The sequence below is a fragment of the Rattus norvegicus genome, chromosome 15 (assembly GCF_036323735.1).
Source record: "Rattus norvegicus strain BN/NHsdMcwi chromosome 15, GRCr8, whole genome shotgun sequence".
Classification (NCBI taxonomy): domain Eukaryota; kingdom Metazoa; phylum Chordata; class Mammalia; order Rodentia; family Muridae; genus Rattus; species Rattus norvegicus.
Window position 1 is genome coordinate 104,756,435 of NC_086033.1, and position 19,985 is coordinate 104,776,419.

Consider the following 19,985-nt stretch of genomic DNA (forward strand, 5'->3'; position numbering starts at 1 on the left):
CTCTGGTTCACAAGCTCTGCACTACAGATAAGCCATGGGCATTGACTTATACACAGATCACTCACGACCTTAGCCACGACGCAGACAATGCTTCTGCTGAATGTTTCCTCAGTCGTTTTGACTGTGCGACCAAGCCCTAGATGCCAGACTATCTAGGCCTTCTAGTAAATTCCGTGTCTTCAAACCCAAACAGCAGCGTCTACAATGTAAGTGTACCCAAGAGAGCTAAGGCACATTAACCCACAATCCTCTCCTAGTGTTGTCTAAGACTATTACTTGTCCATTTGGACACATCAGTGATGCCTGTAATGCCCAGAAGGCTTTGCTTGTCTGCTGAACACACCTGTGTTTGCGTTTTTTAAGATATGTCAAATCTCAGCAGCTGGGGCACGCTGGTCCCTCAGTCCCTGATAACTGTCCCAGGAAAGGAATGATCCCTAAGAAGGCAGCCACATGCGTTACCACCATTGTGGTGCAGCCAGCTGTCTGTGGTAAAGAGGACCTACTATGCAGGAGGGCACCCACACTTCTGTGAGGCTTGAATTTATTCCATTTGTCTGTGTTGAGATGAAGAGCTGCTCAAGACATTTCTTGTCAACTTCCTGCTTTGTGTGGGGTGCAGTTGTGTGTGTGTGGTGTGTTGTTATGGGGTGTAGAGGGTGTGTGTGATGTATATGGTGGGTATGTATGGGGTGTGTGTGCGTGTGTGTATGTATGTGCATGATATATGTGCGTGTGTGTATACATGATATGTGCATGATATGTGTGTGTGCGTGTGTGTGCATGATATGTGTGTGCGTGTGTGTACATGCATGTTCATGGTGCTGTGTAAGGTTGAACCTAAAGCCTCATTTCACATCACAAAGCACTCTCCTTCACCACCACGTCCTCAGCCCTCCCCACTTTCTTAATGAAGATTAGCGTGTAACTCAGTAGACCCTGAAGCATCCGTGTTTGACCATATCTAAAGCACACCGTGCTGCAGTGTGGGGCAGCATCAGAGAGAGACTGCGTTAGATTGCGAAGTAAGGAATCAATCCAGGAAGGCAAGCATACCCTGGCAAGTCCCACAGCCACGTCTTAGCCCTGTGAGGTGGGTGCACAGAACTCGGGGTTAGAAGAACGGGCATCTTTATATCTGTAGGAGCCTTTTAAAAATATATTTTGTTTTTTTCAGTACAGTGTGTATAGGGTCCATCCTCCCCCACAACACTCATGGTTTTCACTATTCTTAATATTTTCCATTGATGTAACTAATACAGCTAAGATTGATGAAGCAGCGTTGCAGTATCACCACTGTCTCGGCCTCTACCCGCTTGGGGCTCACTCTTGGTTCCAGACATTCCGAGTGTGAAGAAAAGTCCCACGTCATACAGAGTCCTTTTAATCGATGCCTGTGGACCTGTCGGCACTGTCCTCTGATCCCAGCTGCTCAGGGGGCCAAGGCAGGAAGACCTCAAGCTTGAGGCCAGCCTGGGCTGTGAGAGTACGTCCTTATCTGAGCTAAGCTCTCTGTGCCTGCCACTGGGTCTCTCACAGATTCAGTTTTATCTTCTGCAGAGTATCCTGGGGTTAAATGGTACAGATGCAGCCTGACCAGCTAGCTTCTTTCTTCCATGGTCTGACTTGAGAGCTGTACCCCAGTCACTGGCCAATCCTGAGATGGCTCTTCTCCAGCCACATTTTCTCAGACCACTCTAGCTCTCACTTACCTGGGGCATAGCTGCAGGATTCAGGAGTGGTGGGGGAGACTCGTATGTCCCTTCCTCCCACTCCCAGGGGCATCACCAGCCACCACGTGGCCTTCTCAGCCCTGATTGCCAAGGACCCCCCACTGCCCTTCCACCAAAAGCTGCTAATTCTGCCTTCTCCATTAACCGGCATGGACAACTAGAAATATACCTTCTGTGCTAGGTACTGCGGCCCTTAGTCCATGGTCCGACATTTTCTGCTCGGCCAGCCTCCCCAGCCTCTATGGCATTTCAGCACCATGCTAACCGCAAGGATTTGCATTGTGGGGCTCTGTGCAAGCCAAACAAAAATAGTCTGTGGGGAGCTCGTTGAGTCGCATGGGGTTTGTTTGATCATCTTGTTTTATTCTGGTCTTTATTGTTGGTATTAAAGAATTCTTAGGAAGCGTGGAGGGAAGCAGCAGACCGTTTTAGAAATGTAGCATCCTGGGTTAGCAGCAATGCCTGCTCTCTGTGGCTTTGCTGCCCCACCCCCTCCCCCCTCCCCGCCCCCAGGCACCAGTCTGTATTTGCACATGCTAAGCTGGCTCTTCAGCTGGCTCTCTGGCCAGTGCACAGGAGCATGTGCCCTCACTGTGTGTGTTGAGTTCAGCTGAGCTCTGCACAGTGCTGTCACCGTGTCAGAACGTGTCACTGAATATAACATGACCAGGACAGCCTAGCCTATGGTTTTATCCCCCCTATGACAGTCAGGTCTTTCTGCAGTACGTGGTCTCCAGCCCACAACGTAAACTACCCACCTGCCAGCATCAGCCCACATATGCCCAAGGCACTTGAAAGTGCACACAGAGAAAGTAGAGCCTGGCCTCGCAAGCCCACCCTGCACTGCCTCTAATTTTCCAGAGAACATTTAGGCTCTGAAACTCCTCCCGTAGCTCATCCATTTCCTAATGTAGGTGTGTCTTAAACTAGTCACTGTCTTCACGGAGTCTTCTGTGTCCTGCTTAGTAGCTCATTGAAATAATAAAGTAGCAACATGCAAGAACTAAAACGTGTAAAAACCACGGGTGCAAAGGTTTCCTCAGTTCTCACACTCACGCCGGTGGGCACGTGCTGACACGACCATCTGCTTCCTCCCTAAGCACCTGGCGGCCCACCTCTGGAAGCACAGCGAGGCCTTGGAGGCCCTGGAGACCTCCATCAAGGGCTCCCGGCGGCTGGAACACTTCTGCCGAGACTTCGAGTTGCAGAAGGTGTGTTACCTGCCGCTCAACACCTTCCTCCTGCGCCCGCTGCACCGGCTCATGCACTACAAGCAGGTCCTGGAGAGGCTGTGCAAGCATCACCCTCCGAACCATGCCGACTTCAGGGACTGCAGAGGTAAGGATGCATGCACACCACCCACGCCACTGTGCTTGCGTGCCCACAGCGGGATGCTATCTTACTGGGGGCCTCTGGGCCATTTAATGTTGTAGCATCCCAGGGTTCCATCCTGTGTGATGGTTCCAGCTGATCTCCCCATGGGAAGGTGATGCTGGTAGAATACTTTGTCTTCTTCCCTGATAGAACACACCCTGTCTTTGTACCCAACCTACCTGCCTGTTTGAGACTCAGTACTCCCACCACAGGCCCACTGTGGGGACCCAGGGCAGGCGCCTTGACCTCTGCCTAAATGCTGCTCTCTCCCATCTTGTCTCACACCACTGGCATTACCATCAGCTGTGCCAGGATGAGATGGCTAAAGGCCTCTCCCAGCTTTGAGCAAGTCAACCGCAGGGCAGGGTTTGGGACCCCTCTGCAGGCCTGGCCAGTTTGCATTCTGTTTCTCTAGTTACTAGTGGGACTCGTTCGTCCTTAAAAGTTAAATGGGCTCGAGTGTTACCTGTTAAGACGTAAGGCAGCCTGGCTGATCGGGGACCAGGATACAGAGACCAACCGGTGAAGAGCCTGCCCCTGGGCACCTCTGTGCATGAGCACCATGGGGCTAAGACACCCTTTTTCCCCCGCTGAGCTTCCTCCCATCCTGCTGACCAGTGGATGCCCAGCAAATGTCTGTTGGACCAAACTGTGTAGTAATGTCTGAGGGTGGAGCGTGGCGCACTGGCTGAGGCAAAACATCCTGGGGTAAGTGCGTCCTGAGGGCCTGGCTGCGGGTCCCGTCTGCGCTAAGCTGCAGCCTGTTTCCCTTCCTCAGCTGCGCTGGCAGAGATCACAGAGATGGTGGCACAGCTGCACGGTACCATGATCAAGATGGAGAACTTCCAGAAGCTGCATGAGCTCAAGAAGGATCTGATTGGCATTGACAATCTTGTGATCCCAGGAAGGGTAGGCACAAGGTGTTGGGTAATGTCAGAGAGTAAGGGCTGGAAGGCTAAGCTGGCTGCTGTGTGTGCCAGCAGTCACTCACTTAGCTCTGGCTTCCTGATTGGTTAATGTGCTTAATTATGTCCCGCCCTCCCTGGCCCATTCCTCCAGACACATACATTGCAAAGACAGAGAAAGCTTAGGGTCCAATACTATGTCTGTCTCTGTCTCTCTCTCTCTCTCTCTCTCTGTCTCTCTGTCTCTCTGTCTCTCTCTCTCTCTCTCTCACACACACACACACACACACACACACACACACACACACACACGGTCCGAGCTCCATGGGATGAACAGTTATGGACAAGCTGTGTTTGATTACACTGTTAACACCCTTGCCCTGCTGACGCCATGTCGGAAACTCACTCAGGGTTTGTGTGACTAATGTTGCACATTCTTTCCAGCCCAGAGGGGATGGGGAGATAGGAAGTAGCCCACATTTGTTCTGTTAAGCTCCTTGGGGGCAGGGGGAGCCATCATTCAGGAGACATAATCATTCAATCATTTATGACACTCTACCTGGTTCTCTACGGGATGGGTGGCTGTGTTCATAGCCTGCCCCAGCCCGGTCCTGGGCACACTCGGCCCCTGATCTCTACCCCAGGCTGCTCTCAAACTCTTGGTCCTCCTGCCTCCCTCACCTAGGATTTCAGACGTCACACTCCACTCAGACCAGATAGTCTATATAGCAAGTTCTAGACCAGCCAGGGCTATGTGGTGAAACCTTGTGTTTAAAAAAAGAAAAAGAAAAAGGAAGGAGGGAGGGGGGAAGGAGAGAGAGAGAGAGAGACCCCATCTTGAAAACACTGTTTGCTGATATGCCTGCTCCTGTGAGATACAGGCTCTTGGGAATCTGGAGTTCAAGAAAGGCAAGGCTGGAGAGGCAAAGCCCTTCAGATCCTGTTGCATTGCCATTCACACTCGACAGCTACTGGTCCCTAAAGACCACGACTGTTGAGCGTGGGGAAGATTCTTCCACCCTCAGTACTATCCTCCCTGTCCCCCGGCTGCCTGCCGCCAAGGTTGCTGGGGACGAGAGAGATGGCGCTTAGCCATGACTTCACAGCAAGGAGGCCGGGAACAGCACACACACACACACACACACACACACACTCACACACACTCACTCACTGATCACTGCTCAGCAGTATACTGTCATGGAGCAGGGTGAGGGCTGAGGAGGCCAGAACGCAGGCACCACCGAGACTCTCACCCTCCTAGTAAACTGAGGTCCGTCTGCTCTGCAGGAGTTCATCCGCCTGGGTAGCCTCAGCAAGCTCTCCGGGAAGGGGCTTCAACAGCGCATGTTCTTCCTGGTGAGTGGGGCAGGCCTGTTTGTCCTCGGCAGTCCCAGGACCATGTTGCCAGTGGGCAAGGAAGGTCTTGAAGCTAGCCCTCCTCCACTCCTCTGGGAGGACCTGGGAGGTAAGAGGGACCCATCCGGCCCACATGCTTCTGCTTGTACCCCTAGTTCAACGATGTCTTGCTGTATACCAGCCGGGGACTGACGGCATCTAATCAGTTTAAAGTCCACGGACAGCTCCCGCTCTATGGCATGACGGTGAGTGTCCAGGGCGGGCATGTCCCCATTGTGAAGAGCAGATCCTTCGGGGAGTCCACTAGCAAGGACACACGGTCTCGTCTGCCCATGTGAGGCCACAGGGTGGTCTTTGTAGAGTCCGGGGAGGGAGTGGGTCGTATGAAACGAGCTTGCCCTTCTTGTCTCTCGGCTGGTCCTAGCTGCCTATTCAGTGAGGAAAACGCCAATCTTCCTCACCAAGGTTGACGGTAGGCAGGCCCCACACCATCCAGGTCACCAGGTATCCACAGGGCACCTGCCTCTGCACAAGGACCTGGCTTATGTCAACTTTCTCAGAAGGTGGAGAGAGAGGAGGTATTTGGGCTGTCAAAAGGAGTTAATGCAGTGTCCCTTGGCCTTCTGAGTTCTGCCTTAGAGCGTCCTCCCTGACTGTGGAAACGGCTCCTCTGGCGCCTGAGTCCCACTCTGACTTCTGTCTTTACTGGTCTGGTAGCCAGCTTGGTGAGTGTCTACAAATGCACCAGGTGCCTGGCGTACTGCCCAGCGGTGACTGGATAAACTCTCCTTCCACAGATCGAGGAGAGTGAGGAGGAGTGGGGCGTACCCCACTGCCTGACCCTGCGGGGCCAGCGGCAGTCCATCATCGTGGCCGCCAGGTAAGTACTGAACCTGACCTCTTACTGCCTGCCTTTGACTGGCTGTGGTCTGACAAGCCGATGTCATCTCTGTCTTCAGTTCCCGATCAGAGATGGAAAAATGGCTGGAGGACATCCAGATGGCCATTGACCTGGCTGAGAAAAGCAATGGGCCCACCCCCGAACTCCTCGCCAGCAGCCCCCCTGACAACAGTAAGTGGTGTGGATGTGTCCTTCGGGTAGAGCCCAAGGCCATACAAGGACTGTCCCCCGAGAGAGAGAAAAGGGCTTTGCTTTACAGAACACCATACACAGAACCCTTAACAGGGAGGCCTCCTATCCATGCTTTAGGGATCAGTGTTAAAGGAGAAGAAACTTGTCTAAAAGCAGATCCTTCCTGAGAATGAGAGAGACCAGGGTGTCATCTCTTCCAAGCCAACATTGCCCCGTAATAGCCGGTATTCACAGAGGGGGAAGCAGGCCCGGTGTCTACATACAGGAAGGATCCCAGCCAGGGCAGGGGGGATTCTGGGAGGTCCCTTGGAGGACCACAATGGGAGTCCCTACCTGCAGCCTTGCCATCACTCCAGGCTGGTCTTAGGGAAGAGAAACACCAGTACTGCCCTTTATCCTGCAGAGTCCCCGGATGAAGCCACAGCTGCTGACCAGGAGTCAGAAGACGACCTGAGCGCCTCTCGGACCTCGCTGGAGCGCCAGGCCCCTCACCGTGGCAACACCATGGTGCACGTGTGCTGGCATCGCAGCACCAGCGTCTCCATGGTGGACTTCAGCATTGCCGTGGAGGTATGGAAACGGGACCTGAGCTAGCTTTCACCTCCAGCCTCGAGCTTACCTAGGAGCCTCTGCCCAGCCACTGAGCGCCTTTCTGCGATCAGCAGGGAGCAGAACAGCCAGCCTAAGGGTATAAGGAGCTGTAGCCACCCTATAGCTGGGGCAGGGTGGCACGGCTCCCCCTCATCTGGCTTCCTGCCGCTGTGAGCCTCCTCACTTCCTTTGTTCTCCACATTTTCTTTTCTTTCTGTGGAGTCAGCCAAGGGCAAGATTCTGCTCCTCTACAGCCTATACCCAACCAATAGCCCCCCACACACCATGGCAGCTGTGGAATAAGGTACCCAGGGGGTAGCCAGGTCTGAAAGGGGACGAGGTGTTTCTAGCAGGGCACGGTTACAGTTCACAGGACACATCCAAGAAGGGACCCCAGGGCAGGTGTTGCTAGATGGGTTCAGTAACTTGTGCCTGAAAAGTTGCTTTGAAGGTAAGCCTTGCACTGGATCACTACACATACCTTCTAGACCTTTCTCCATCCCACTTCAAAGTAGCCACTGCATGACCTGGCAGGCTTGGGAACAGCAAAGTTCTCTCCTGTTGCACTCCCCACAGCATTTGCTGCTACGAGGCTCCCTGGTCCCCTCCAGTTGTGTGGCTGCCCGTGCCTTCTATGTCTTCAATGTCTCCAACTCTGGCCCCGAGGGGGTAAGAGGGGGCGCTTCTACAGAAAAGACTCCAGCGGTTCTTTAAAGTGTACAAAGTTCTAATTCTTGGCATGCCTGGGCCGCCTAATGTCACATGACTGAGCCAAAGATGGTAGTGGTTTGTTGGTTCTTTGATCTAGAGATTGGAGATGTACACGCACATTCCTTAGGATACTCCAAAGAGTCTTGGAATGGTGTTCCACAGTTTCCTACTAGAGCTGTGTCCCCAAGACATTTTCAGGGGGCCCCAGCCAAGACCCTGGCACTGCCATACACATTCCCTTTCCTGTGAGTATCTAGCCCTGTGTCCTGTGATCACACTGCCAAGCCCTGCCCAGTAAGAGGCTGCCACTTGCTGCCCTTCCTCCACGTCACCCTTCATCTTGGCCTGTGTGTGAGGGCATTGCAGGTGAGGCAGGTCACGGTAGAAACGGGGACCTGTGCTTGAAAGCAGCGGAGGACCGTCCTGGGAGGACCGTCCTGGGGATGACCATCCCGGGGAGGTAGTCCTCCTAGAAGGAGCTCCTCCGCTCCACGAGGATGCTGACCGTGTGATGCTGCCAGGAAGTTCTCTTGGCCCCACTTCCTAGATGCTTCACTTTTAAGATTCTGCCGCTCATGTGAACGTGGGCTCAGCTTTAAGAGGGCAGAGTGCTGTGACAAGTGACAGGCCAGACACTAGCTTCACTGGGGTTGGTGAGAGGGGACCCAGTAACAGACCAGTGACGTTGTTTCGAGAGAGTTTTGAAAGGAGGGCCAGACAGAAGGGCTTATTAGGTCTGTCTCATGGGCAACAAGGCTTGCCACTACCCAGAACTCCCCTGTCCCCCCTGCAGGCAGGTAGTGGCAGCCAGATGGGTGGATGGTTGAAGCTCTTCAGACAGAATCCCTTCTCAGCTCACTTCTCCATCTCTCATCAGTCTGAGCAGGGGGTGGGGTTATATGCACATGAGCGCCATGCCTGTGATAGCCAAGGGGGTGTTGAATCCTCGATTCTAGACGGTTATGATCCACGGGTGTGGGTGCTGGGAACCCACTTCAGGCCTCCTGCAAGAACAATGTGCTACAGAGCTGCCCCTTCAGCCCGGGATGCTGAGCTGTGAGGTAACAGATGCTCAATTTGCCAATCTAGCCGTTCTCCATGAACTGCCAGGTGACACCAATTAGCCTTCACTGCTGTACACCTCCCGCTTTCTTTCCCTGCCCTCCGCTCATGTCACGTGACAGCGGGGTGAACGGTTGGCTTGTCAGGAGGTGGACACAGACCTCTCCCCTGTCTGGAGCTGGTGCAGTTCTGTGCTGCGTCCTGGCCTTCACTACACACAGCAAGGATTCATGAACAAGCATGCTGGGATGTGGTGACTGGGAGAGTGGCTTCTGAACCTTCCCACTAGGTGGCAGCATAGAACCACTCCACAGGTCTATGCTGACAGACATGCATCTTCCAGGGAAAGACCTCAGTCCCAGTTAGATGACTTCTCACAGTTCATGTGGTAGAAATCCAGAACCCCAGCCTGCATTCGAGGCCCTCTTCCCTGTAGGGATGCTGTGCGCTTTCCAGCTCACTGGCTGGCCATCTGGTCACAGACGCCCACTCTAACCTCTGCTTCTTGTTTGGTGTCCCCGAATCAGTTCCTTAGAATGCCACTCACATAGGACCGAGGGCCCTTCCCAGCCCCACTTTGACTGACCACATAACTCCCCGATGACATCCAAGGGTGACTGCAAGGACTCACACCTGTGGGAGGGCAGGGATTAACTTGTGACAAGCTACAGGAATTCTTCATACAGCCTGATGACAAACGGTGTCTGTTGTGGGAAACCTGTGCTCAGTGCTGGGGACTCCAGAGCCACCCACAGAGGCTACCCGGCTCTTGAGATGCAGAGAATGCCACGGAAGGGTTGTTCCCGACTCCCCCGCTTGTCACTGATCTGTTTCTAACCACCTCCTATCCCTCCCCCACCCGACTATCTCTCAGAACCAGCTCTCTGGGAACTTGCTGAGAAAGTTCAAGAACAGCAATGGCTGGCAGAAGCTGTGGGTGGTATTCACCAACTTCTGCCTGTTCTTCTACAAATCACACCAGGTAAGCGCCCCATACGGGGCAGTTGGCCCTAACCTGAAGTATGCCTGCTTAACACAGGGCAACGGCTCCTTGAGCCTGAGCCTGCTGCACCTGACGGGCACAAAGCATCCGATGTAGGGAAATGCAGGGTTCCAGGATCAGCCATGTTCATCGGAGATGTTCAGCTCTAAATGAACACTGACATCCAGTTACTCAAAGACAAGCTGTCTTACTAGCTACTGCTCTGTGAGGGGAGGGGGCAAAAGCAAGCCTTTTACTCTGCCAGCGTAAGAAATAAAAGGCAGGAGAGAGAAGTCAGCGCCAGTCTTGGGAGTCCCCTCTTGGTGTTCTTGAACTTAAGAGTAGACATAAACAGATGCTCAGGGACAGAGAATAGACAAACAGAAGCTGGTGGACAATTCACAGCATCTAAGAGAGCACCAGGCTGGGTAAGCTCTCCATCCCACAGCTTCCTGGGAGAAGGGAAGAGACAGGCTGACATGGAAGTCAGCCACAGGGCTGGGAGGGACAAGAGCTTTATAAAAAAAGAGAGGGCAGCCTAAAGCATACTTGTGTTCAACCATCACACCAAAGTAACGAGAAAGAGAATAGTTTGGCCCTTCTGAGTCGAGACTCAGGAAGGCAGGCCTCTCGATGACTCCACACACTGTGGTACGTATGGGGCAGAGACGGAGAAAGGTGTGCATACATTATCTTAAGGTGAACACACCCAGGGGTGTCCTTCTAGCCAGATGCCTGACTTGTTCTAATGGACTGGCCCTTAAGAAAGGAGACAAGAGCATGCCTCTTCCTGGAGGCACACTGCTCAAGATACGCTTCCTCCAATTCAGCGTATCCCCAAGCTGGAAGCCTTGACTAGAACAGCAACCCTACCTAACACCACCGACCGCTTCCTCAAAGCCTCCTCTGTACTCTGTTGCAGGACAGTCACCCCCTCGCCAGTCTACCGCTGTTGGGCTACTCACTCACCATTCCCTCAGAGTCTGAGAACATCCACAAGGACTACGTGTTCAAGCTGCACTTCAAGTCCCACGTGTACTACTTCAGGGCTGAAAGCGAATACACATTTGAAAGGTAGATGTACTCCCCCCCCCGCCCCATGTTTGCACAGCCCACCTGCAGGACTGTGGTCTCCATCCCGACATCAGGGCTCGTCTCTCCTGAGGAGTTTGTGTGCAATCTGTGGGTCTGCTTCACACTCGTAGCCCCACAGCATGGCATCGTAGAGAAGATAGCCTTTACCATGTAAGGTTAGCACATGCCAACACCTTGCTTGGTACCCTACCATGTACACGTTATACCAGGAAGCTGCAGCAGGTACACACACATAAGAGGGAGAAAGAGCACAAGTGGCCACAATAGACCCAAAGGATGATTCTGGCTAAAGACCCCATTTAGAAAGCAAGCCGAGCTTTGGAGAGGTCGGAGACCAGGTCAGAAGGCTGCCTGCCAGGTTTTCGGGTGTGAACTCTGACTTAAAGCTGTTCATGAAATTTACATTCCAAGGGGAAACTGGGCTTTCGGGAAATGAATCCCATAGCACCTCACAAGACGACCAAGATGACTGCACTGCAGTAACAATCAGAGGTCTCGACATGCCAGACCCCCGCCCCTAAGGAGCAAGTTCTCTTCTGTGCTTGCTATTTGCCGGGATGATGGTGTGTTCCCTCACTGGCCCAAAGCATTTCTAGATCAACAGGCCAACCAGAAGCAGTCCCTGGAGAATGTCCAGGAAACCAGCCAGCAACCCCTAAACCAAACCACTCGCAAACGAGCCCCAAAGGCGGCAAGGCTCAACGCAGATTAGTTCTCAACCTGTGGGTCTCGACCCTTGCAGGAGGTCGCCTGAGACTTGTCAGAAGACTCAGATATTTGCAGTACAAGTCATAACTACTAAAACCAGTTATGGAGTAGCAACAAAAACAGGGCCGGTGAGAATCACTGGCCGAGATCCTTCTAAGACTTATGCTGAATCCCAACCAAGAGTAGGTGGTCTTTACCCATGCTCAAGACATGTTGGACCAGGTGCCTTGGGACAGAGGATTCTGAACATGTCCTCGAGTCCTGGTACTAGTAACATCTTCAACCGTAACAACTAGCCGCGTGCAGACGTGGCCTGTCCTAGATCCAGTGCTTTCCTGGTTTCTTGCAAATGTCCAACATGATGGGCCCATCCAGTGGGCAGGATGGCTCTGGGAATGCACCCCTTATGTCGTCTTTGAAACTGCCCGCTGTATGTGAAATGTGCCAACAGTTCCCAGATCTCTCCCTAAAACCACGTCAGGGACCCTCTGCTCGAGGAACAGGGCATTCTTTGATGAGCTCTGGACTTCACTTGTCTTTGGAAGTAACAATTAATGGCGCTGTTTGTTACAAGCCCGATATGGGCGTACAGAGTCACCCAAGTGATTATGTCCCTTCCGTTCGTTTCAGGTGGATGGAAGTGATCCGAAGTGCCACCAGCTCGGCCTCTCGGGCCCACAGCCTGAGTCACAAAGAATCTCACCTGTACTGACGGCTGGACACGCCCACTGGACACGCCCACTGCCGCACCATCCATGGCTGCTTTCCTGGAGGATACCTTGAAATCCAGCAAAATCCATACCTGTGTGAGCACACCGATGGTCTGCAGTGGTTCTCGCCCACCTCCCTTTACAGGCCAATATCCAAACATTGTCTTTTCCAGTACTAGTCTCTTTGGACAGCCTTTCCCTCCAGGCCTAGGGCATGGGAGGGCTTGTCTTGCCATTCCTTCTCCAGGGGCACTTTAGCTTGTGCCAGCATTGACACAGTGTCATCAAGAGTGCCAAACGACTGCAGTACATCCAGCGCAGGGCCCCATGCCCCTTCACCGTGTCAGAGAAGACATGGCGAGTGGGCTTTTCACCTACAGACTGCGGCTTTCCAAACGGATTTCCCCAGTGTTTGCAACACACAGCGCAGTCTTAAGTAAATGAGATCATTTTTGGATTTCATTTTTTTCCAGTCTTTCTACTTTTATAATAGGACATCCGTAGGACTCACTTTTCTGGAATAAGCAATTTGTGGAGTACTCCATTCCACTAAAGGGGTTGGCTCCAGGGAGACCCTGGTTGCCATACCCACTTCCTTGGTGGAAGTTGACCAAACTGTTTGTGATTACTATTTACAAAAATGTAGTGGGGTTGTTTTCTGTGGAGAAGCAGATACCCAGTGGAATACGTGGGCGTCACCGCCCTGCGTGTGGCGTGTTCAGTGGGGACTCCTAGGCCGTGATGTTTTGCTGTCTGTTTCACAAGCATGAGAAGGTGTATGTCGTTGACTGGGGCCATTTGTGCTGTTACATTTTGGGGCATTGAGTGAGCTTCTTGGAGAAGCACTGTATGGAAATGGTACGTAATCCCAACCCTGGTGATTGGCCCCAACTCCCCGCAAGGCCGTGGTTTGGTTTGAACCCGCACATTCTCTAATAGTATCTATTGTGCCTGTCTTCAAGTCTTTCTCTTTTTATACTCATTCCTTCTGGGCACGGGGTACAGACAGGATGACAGCCCACATCCTGGACAGACTCCTCTGGGGGACCTGGTTGCCAAACACTACCTGAGCCTCCCAGTGGAAAAATGTTTGCTTGTTCTCTAGGGTGGCTGGGTGGCTGCCATTCCCTTCATGCACAGAGCCTGCTATAATGCAAGCTGGCCAGGTCAGCAGTCCCCTCTCCCTGTGCCCTACACCCCAGCAAGGGCCTTCTTACCTGAAAACAGACCCAACGTTGAGGGTTTGCGGCTGGTGTCAGAGACTCACATGGATGAGGAGTAAGATGTGTCAATCATTTGCCTTACAATGTACCAGATGGTTCTAAGTACTAACAAAAGGGAATAAAAATACCTCAAGCCACGATCCAGCACACACAGTCTGAGGCAAAACCACCACCTGTGTCTTCTCTTTGTGTGGGGGCAGAGGGAGGTATTGGGTGGATAGAAAGGTAGGAAGGGACACTGTTTCTGGGGAAATGCAACATTGTAGCACACTGATGAGTAAAGGATTGGGCAGAAGGCACACCCTAGTGAGAAGGGACAGATCTTGAAGCTCCCCAGACACTGCTACAAATTATCTAGGAGGACCCCATCACCAGGCACCCAGTGTTGGGAACAGGCTCCCTCTGAGTCACCAAATTCTCACAGGGCTGGAGTCGAGTCTTTCTCCGGCAGTGTAAGCACAAATTCTCTCCACGTGACTGGCACTCCAGACCCCCATATCGCTGCAGAGAAAGAGTAACCAAGTGTACAGCAGGACTGCTTGAAGAGCCGGTGTCTGACAGATCCACAACACGAGACAACAGCTTTCCAGAGCTTTATTGACCTCGCACGACAATATGCGTGCTCAGGAATCCACCTTCATTGCCATATTTTGTAGCAGAAACACAGAAGCCAGGTTTTTTAAGAAATGTAATGCGTATATGATTACAGGTTTTGCCAAAGAATAGTATAAAACACCACATACAGAACCCGGAACCATGCCAAGCAGCTCAGGAAGGAGCCCACTATCTCCCAGTCTGCACAGGTGATTCCACATCACTGGGACAGCAATAATGGGGAAAAGCCATCACGGACGCCAACGTGGGGCACGCCTGCAATCTCAGCACTCATGAGGGCCAGCACGGACCACCCAAAGGACAACCTGTCCCAGAAGCCAGAGCTCAGCAGTCAGCCTGCCTCACTGCTCTTCTAGGTGCTCATTTTCCCAGACTGGTGGCATGGTTGCCATGATACGACACTGTGGAGGGACTTCTGGGTGATGCTGAGCTTGCCCACAGTGGCCGTGATGTGAAACGGGTACCAGTGCTGTTCTGAGACAGGTCCTGCTCTGAATAAAGAACTAGAAGTGAACACATGAATACAGCTTGCAGAGCCAAACGAAACGTCCATAGAACATCTAATTTATTTTGTGCTACAGTGTACAACACAGAGGAGACTATATAACCAGACAATCCACTTTAAAACTGTCAACCCTACATCCCCAGCAAGGTTTCCAATAAACTCCCAAAGAACCACCTGTTGCTTTCACAGGAGATGAGAACCGTGCCTTGTGGCCTATTGAGTGCAGAGGATCGGCCTACATTCACGTCATAAGCTTATGCTTAAATAGTATCTGGTCCTCTCAGCAGCTCAGACATACTGTTACATTTTTAAAGATGGAGGGCAGGGACTGCAGGGGAAGCCCAGGAAAGCACTGACTCAAGCACACAGAAGTCCTGGCTCATGTACCAGCACTGAGGGGGAAAAAAAAAAGACCATGGCTTCACTACTGTAGCACGACCCGCTTGTAAGACTGACAAGCTCTCTGCACTGAAATGCCTGTAGTCCTTGGGGACACTCTTCAGGTCAACAGCTCTCTGCACAACAGGTTCATTTGGTGACTTTCCTGCAACAGCCTTTGGTTTACACATCAAGCCTCGCACAGAAAAGAGAAAAACAAACAAAAAAACCTCCAAAGCAAAGTACTCTAGAAACACAAAATATCCTCAAATTATTGTTCCAGGTAACATTCTTGGTATAAAATAACACTGTACTGGGGCCAGAGTGATGGCTCAGCAGTTAAGAACACAGGCTGTTCTTGTGGAACACCCAGATTCAGTTCTCAGCATGCACAGGGCAGCTCACCTGTGACTACAGTCCCCAGGAGAGGTATCTCATACCCTCTTCTGGTCTTTGAGGGAACTGCACACATGACTCTTTAAAAAAAAGCAAAAAAAAACCAATTGTGTCTATTTCCCCTAGCCAAAATGTATCCTTGATAAAATCTTCACTCCAGCCCAAAATCTACTACTTCTAATAGATTATCACAATTTAATAGTCCCCATTTAATAAATCTAAGCAATTGTCTCACATCCAACACTTCTAGCCTTGGCCTGCCTTCCTGCAACACTATAGCACGAGGCCGAGCTGATGTCACCAAGTTCACCCAAAGTTCCTGCTCCAAAAACCCTTTGTCTTTCTCAAGACCTAACACTTCAACAGGAGGACAATAGTTAACTTCAACAAACAAAAACACTACACAGGTCTGAGTGAGACTGGCAAGACGGGCTCTGAGAACCAGGGGATTCCCACTCTGCCAAGGGATCTCTGCCATATACAAGAACAGAGAGCTTGGCTGGCAGACCCAGCTCCCTGAGCAGAGGCAAAACCATCCTTCCAAGTCCCCAGCAAGAGGCCAGCAGTTTCACAAACCTGCAACATCGGTCATAACTCAGGAACCAATCACACAAATTGCATAGGGAGATAACCTGGACATTTGGCTGTTTGACATCTGGGCACTTTTTCCTGGAGTCTTTCAACATGTCTCAACATACACAGGCTTCCTCAACCATACACAGAGCAGGTGCCTCGTCTGCCCCCTGGAGCCATGTTTCAAGAACAGTATGCAAAACGAGTGAGTTATAAAATTTATTGTGTAAGCATTCAGACACTTTGAGGTGGGAAAGATGATACGCAGGTTGTACTACAAGATTCAATGGAAGATGTCAGACAGGACATCTGGTACAGACGCAGCAGCACAACCCAACACAGGTTAGATGAGAGCGCTTCATCCGGAAGAAACTTAAAAGAATAATTTAAAGCTCTGTGAGACAAGATATGTTCCAATTGAAAACACTAAGAAACAGTACCATTGATGGAAAAAGGAAAACTTCTATGTGTACCAAAAGGGGCGCAGGGTGAACGAGAGGGAAATTTGCGTCTGTTGAGGTACAAATGGGAGTGTTCCACGAGGGGGGGGATAATTATTATTAATGACAGACCCTGTAAATACAAAATAAAATCCAAATCACTGGTCACGAACTTCAAATTTACACGTAATAAAGGCAAGGCAATAAGACTCGAGTTCTGGCCTGTCAAATATTTACTCCACAGACATTATCTACAGAAGCACTTGGCCAACGTGTACACAGTGATCCTTATGCACGCCAAAAGGGTTTCGGTAAAAATGACGCTATATACAATCTGTACACCGATCCACCAGAGCGACTCTCCGTCTCCCGGGGGAGGAGCTATCAATACAAAGAGATACCTGAGGTTGCGTCTTCAACTGCCTTAGAACAATCCAAATATACACTTCAGGGCTGTTTGTGTTTAAAGATACTTTCTTTGAATATGTGCACTATGATTAAAATTAAAAACGATAAAAAAATAAAATAATTGCTTGAAGGAGAAGACCCTCCCCCACCCTATCAGAAGACTCCATCTGGCTGTGGCACGACGAGGCTGTCCCTGGATAGGTGCTGGCGCTAGGGGAGGGTGGGCCCCTCCGTGACACCTCTTCGCAGAGTCGGCAAAGGCTCTCGTTGACTTTTAAAAAGAAGGAAGATGAAGAAGAAAGGAAAAACCAACCAGGACGCCATGGGCTTTCAGTGCGCTGAGGCTCCTCCACCGCTCAGAGAATATCTAGGGAAAAGCAGAGGTCAGTAAGCATGGCTTCCCGCCACAGCGAGGTCTCGGAGAACCAAAGCACTGCGATTTTACACACGCTTCAAAGTCCGAGGAAACTGCCTGGAGAACAAGAATGAGCAGGTTAGATCTGTCACACAAGAGCTTATAATAGCTATGAAAACTGGATTTAACTAAAAACTCACAATGCATGAAAGACCAGCCTCTGTATAAGGGCTGTGGAGACCGCCAAGTCACACCTAGGACCACCTTGCTTTGGGGTGTGTGTGTGTGTGTGTGTGTAAGGTCTTCCTCTTAGGACCACCTTGCTTTGGTGTGGGTGTGGGTGTGTGTGTGGGTGTGTGTGTGTGTGGGTGTGTGTGTGTGTGTGTGTGTGTGTGTGTGTGTGTGTGTGTGTGTGTGTGTAAGGTCTTCCTCTTTCCTCCAGGACCTACCCACATCTCCACAGAATCACCACCCCTTCCCACGCTGGATTACAAACACATGCCACCACACAGCCCTTATATGAGTGTTGGGACCCACACTCAGGTCTTCCTGCTTATACAGAAAGCACCTTCCCCTGAGCCCTCTCCAGCCCAGGGCCTATTTTTAAAAAGCTGGTGGTGTCCAGAACACTGCAAGAGCTCAGGGACATATCCAAGCTAGAGTGAGTCCATGCTCAGCAATTCTTTGGGACAGCAGCATACGTATGCCGCCCGACAAGCTCCTTGGAAGCAGTATTCAAAAACATGGCCCAAAGGAGGGCCTATGTCTGCATGAACACCTTGTGTATAACACCAGAGGCAATGTCACAACCACGGGACTATATAATTTGTTTTGTTTAAAAAAAAAAAAAAAAAAAAAGTCTACACTGTCTTGCCTCTGACTGCTACAAGGTAGGAGATGAGCATTGAGCCCAAAGGACATATTTAAGGAAAATCGCCTCAAACACTGCACCCAGCGTTGCTTCGTGACACTGAACACACTCAGATGGGTCTGTAAATCCTCTTAGCAGCACACTCGAGGCACAGCATCCAGGACTCAAATGTCAAGAACTACAAATGACTCATTATGTGTGAGTTGCTTCTGTGAGTGGATGACCATCCAATACAGCTCACCTGGGAGCAGACTGGGAAGAAGTCTAAGGGACGGGCACTGGCTGCGGCTGCTGGAACCCAGGGGAAAGGCAAAGCCATAGCCATGTTTGAGACAAGACCAAGACACTTCTGATGCTGTAGGAAGGCCCACTCAGCACAAAAGCTGTGTCTACTTGGAATCTGGGTTTGAACTGACAAGGACGGCTAACACACAACACCTACTAGACTTCAAAGGTTTAACACCGAGGAAAACAGTGTGAACTATCCTACTGGATAACTGTTCATGGTGATTATCCGCTGAAGCAGGAACTTATTAAAGTTAATACTTTAATTAAAATTAAAATTAATTTTGCATGTTCCTCTTTATGTTCTTGATATAGTTTCTAGAAAATTTAAAATTCCATGTGTGGGTAGGCCGGGGGACTCAGCTCAGTGGTAGAATACTTGCCTAGCATGCTCGAGACCAAGAATTAAATCTCCAGTACCACAAAAATTCACACACACACACACACACACACACACACACACACACACACACACACACGGGGTTGGGGTGGGGGACAATGACACGGAGACAGAGAGACAGGCAGGCAATGTTAAGACCCAAATATCCAAACCTTCACATGTGGGGCCAGCAGGCAAAGGTGCTTGCTGTGAGCCTGGCAACATAATCCTGACCTGGGATCCGCATGAGGGCACGTGCACCCTCCCAGTAATAATCAATAAAATATTCTTAAAGTAAGTGAAATTCTCTATGCGGCTCCTATCACATTTCCACTAGAGCTGCCAGCTTAGGTGTCTCAGCAGGAGACAGATCCAGAAACAAGAAGAGGATAAACTAGGTGTATACCTGTCATACTTCCTGTGCGTGAGCTCCTGGGGAAATCAAGTCACACCTACCAACCACTCACATAACATCAGGCAACCCTGGACCACATGCAAAACTCCTGAAGTGATAACATCTGAGTGTGGTAGACCTGCAGCCCACTATGCGGAAGCCAAGGCCAGCTGCCACCCAGCAGGCTTCACTGGGGTGAGAGGGCAGACAGGCCTGGTGTCCCAAGTTAGATCCTTGGATTAAAAAAGGGCAGAAGAGAACCAACTGCTGAGAGCTGTCCTCGGACCTGTGACCGCGGCGTGCACACATGAATGCACGCACATCACAGAAAAAGTGACACCTTAGTATTTCGAGCAGAAAATAGGAAGCAGGATAATAAACAGGCAGTTTCTGAATGTAGTTCTGTTTTGTTTGTGACAACCCTCTTTTTAAATGAAAATCAGATGCCACTGGAGGAAAGAGAAAGTTATCCCAAGTTAGGGAAACAGAGCTTCTACAGGTGTGAACACACAGACCGGGTTTTAAGCTGTACTTTCCTTCACTCTGTAATGTGTTGTGGCCTGTAAGAGTCAAATCAGGGCAATCTTAAAAAGACACTGTCTCCTCTTTCAATGGCCTCAAGACTGGAGGCCAACAAGCAAACTATATTTTTTGCCCTGAACAGTAGTAATAACTATTCTACAAGGAGGCTATGTGGCTAAAGCCACCAGGCAGAGACAGGAACTAGCTCCCAGAGGTCAGAGCAGAGGCTCTAGGCACGGCTCAGAGTCCACTCCACCAAAGCCTCTGGTATCTGAGCACGGTCTCCATGTGACTGGGGCGCTCTCTGCTCTTGCGTTTCTT

At 50.9% G+C, this 19,985-nt stretch overlaps 2 protein-coding genes across 11 annotated transcripts in view; one reads left to right on the forward strand and one right to left on the reverse strand.

Moving 5' to 3' along the window:
• Window positions 1–13,714, forward strand: part of Farp1 (FERM, ARH/RhoGEF and pleckstrin domain protein 1) — a 238,953-nt gene extending 225,239 nt beyond the window's left edge. For 5 of the 6 annotated variants that reach the window (XM_017599720.3, XM_006252472.5, XM_006252475.5 and 2 more), the window contains 10 exons: window positions 2,834–3,071; window positions 3,886–4,016; window positions 5,300–5,368; window positions 5,524–5,613; window positions 6,166–6,248; window positions 6,328–6,440; window positions 6,865–7,031; window positions 9,700–9,807; window positions 10,730–10,881; window positions 12,241–13,712. In XM_017599720.3, the coding sequence (XP_017455209.1) occupies window positions 2,834–3,071; window positions 3,886–4,016; window positions 5,300–5,368; window positions 5,524–5,613; window positions 6,166–6,248; window positions 6,328–6,440; window positions 6,865–7,031; window positions 9,700–9,807; window positions 10,730–10,881; window positions 12,241–12,322 (1,233 nt within the window). In that variant the 3' untranslated portion in view covers window positions 12,323–13,712. Of the gene's footprint in view, window positions 1–2,833; window positions 3,072–3,885; window positions 4,017–5,299; window positions 5,369–5,523; window positions 5,614–6,165; window positions 6,249–6,327; window positions 6,441–6,864; window positions 7,032–9,699; window positions 9,808–10,729; window positions 10,882–12,240 lie in introns of all 6 variants that reach the window. The other variant, NM_001107287.1, reaches the window with a different exon arrangement.
• Window positions 13,715–14,121: 407 nt separating this feature from the next.
• Window positions 14,122–19,985, reverse strand: part of Stk24 (serine/threonine kinase 24) — a 95,969-nt gene continuing 90,105 nt past the window's right edge. For 4 of the 5 annotated variants that reach the window (XM_063274471.1, XM_063274470.1, XM_039093539.2 and 1 more), the window contains one exon: window positions 14,122–17,225. In XM_063274471.1, coding sequence (XP_063130541.1) covers window positions 17,189–17,225 — 37 coding nt within the window. In that variant the 3' untranslated portion in view covers window positions 14,122–17,188. The remainder of the gene's footprint in view (window positions 17,226–19,985) is intronic. The other variant, NM_001127494.1, reaches the window with a different exon arrangement.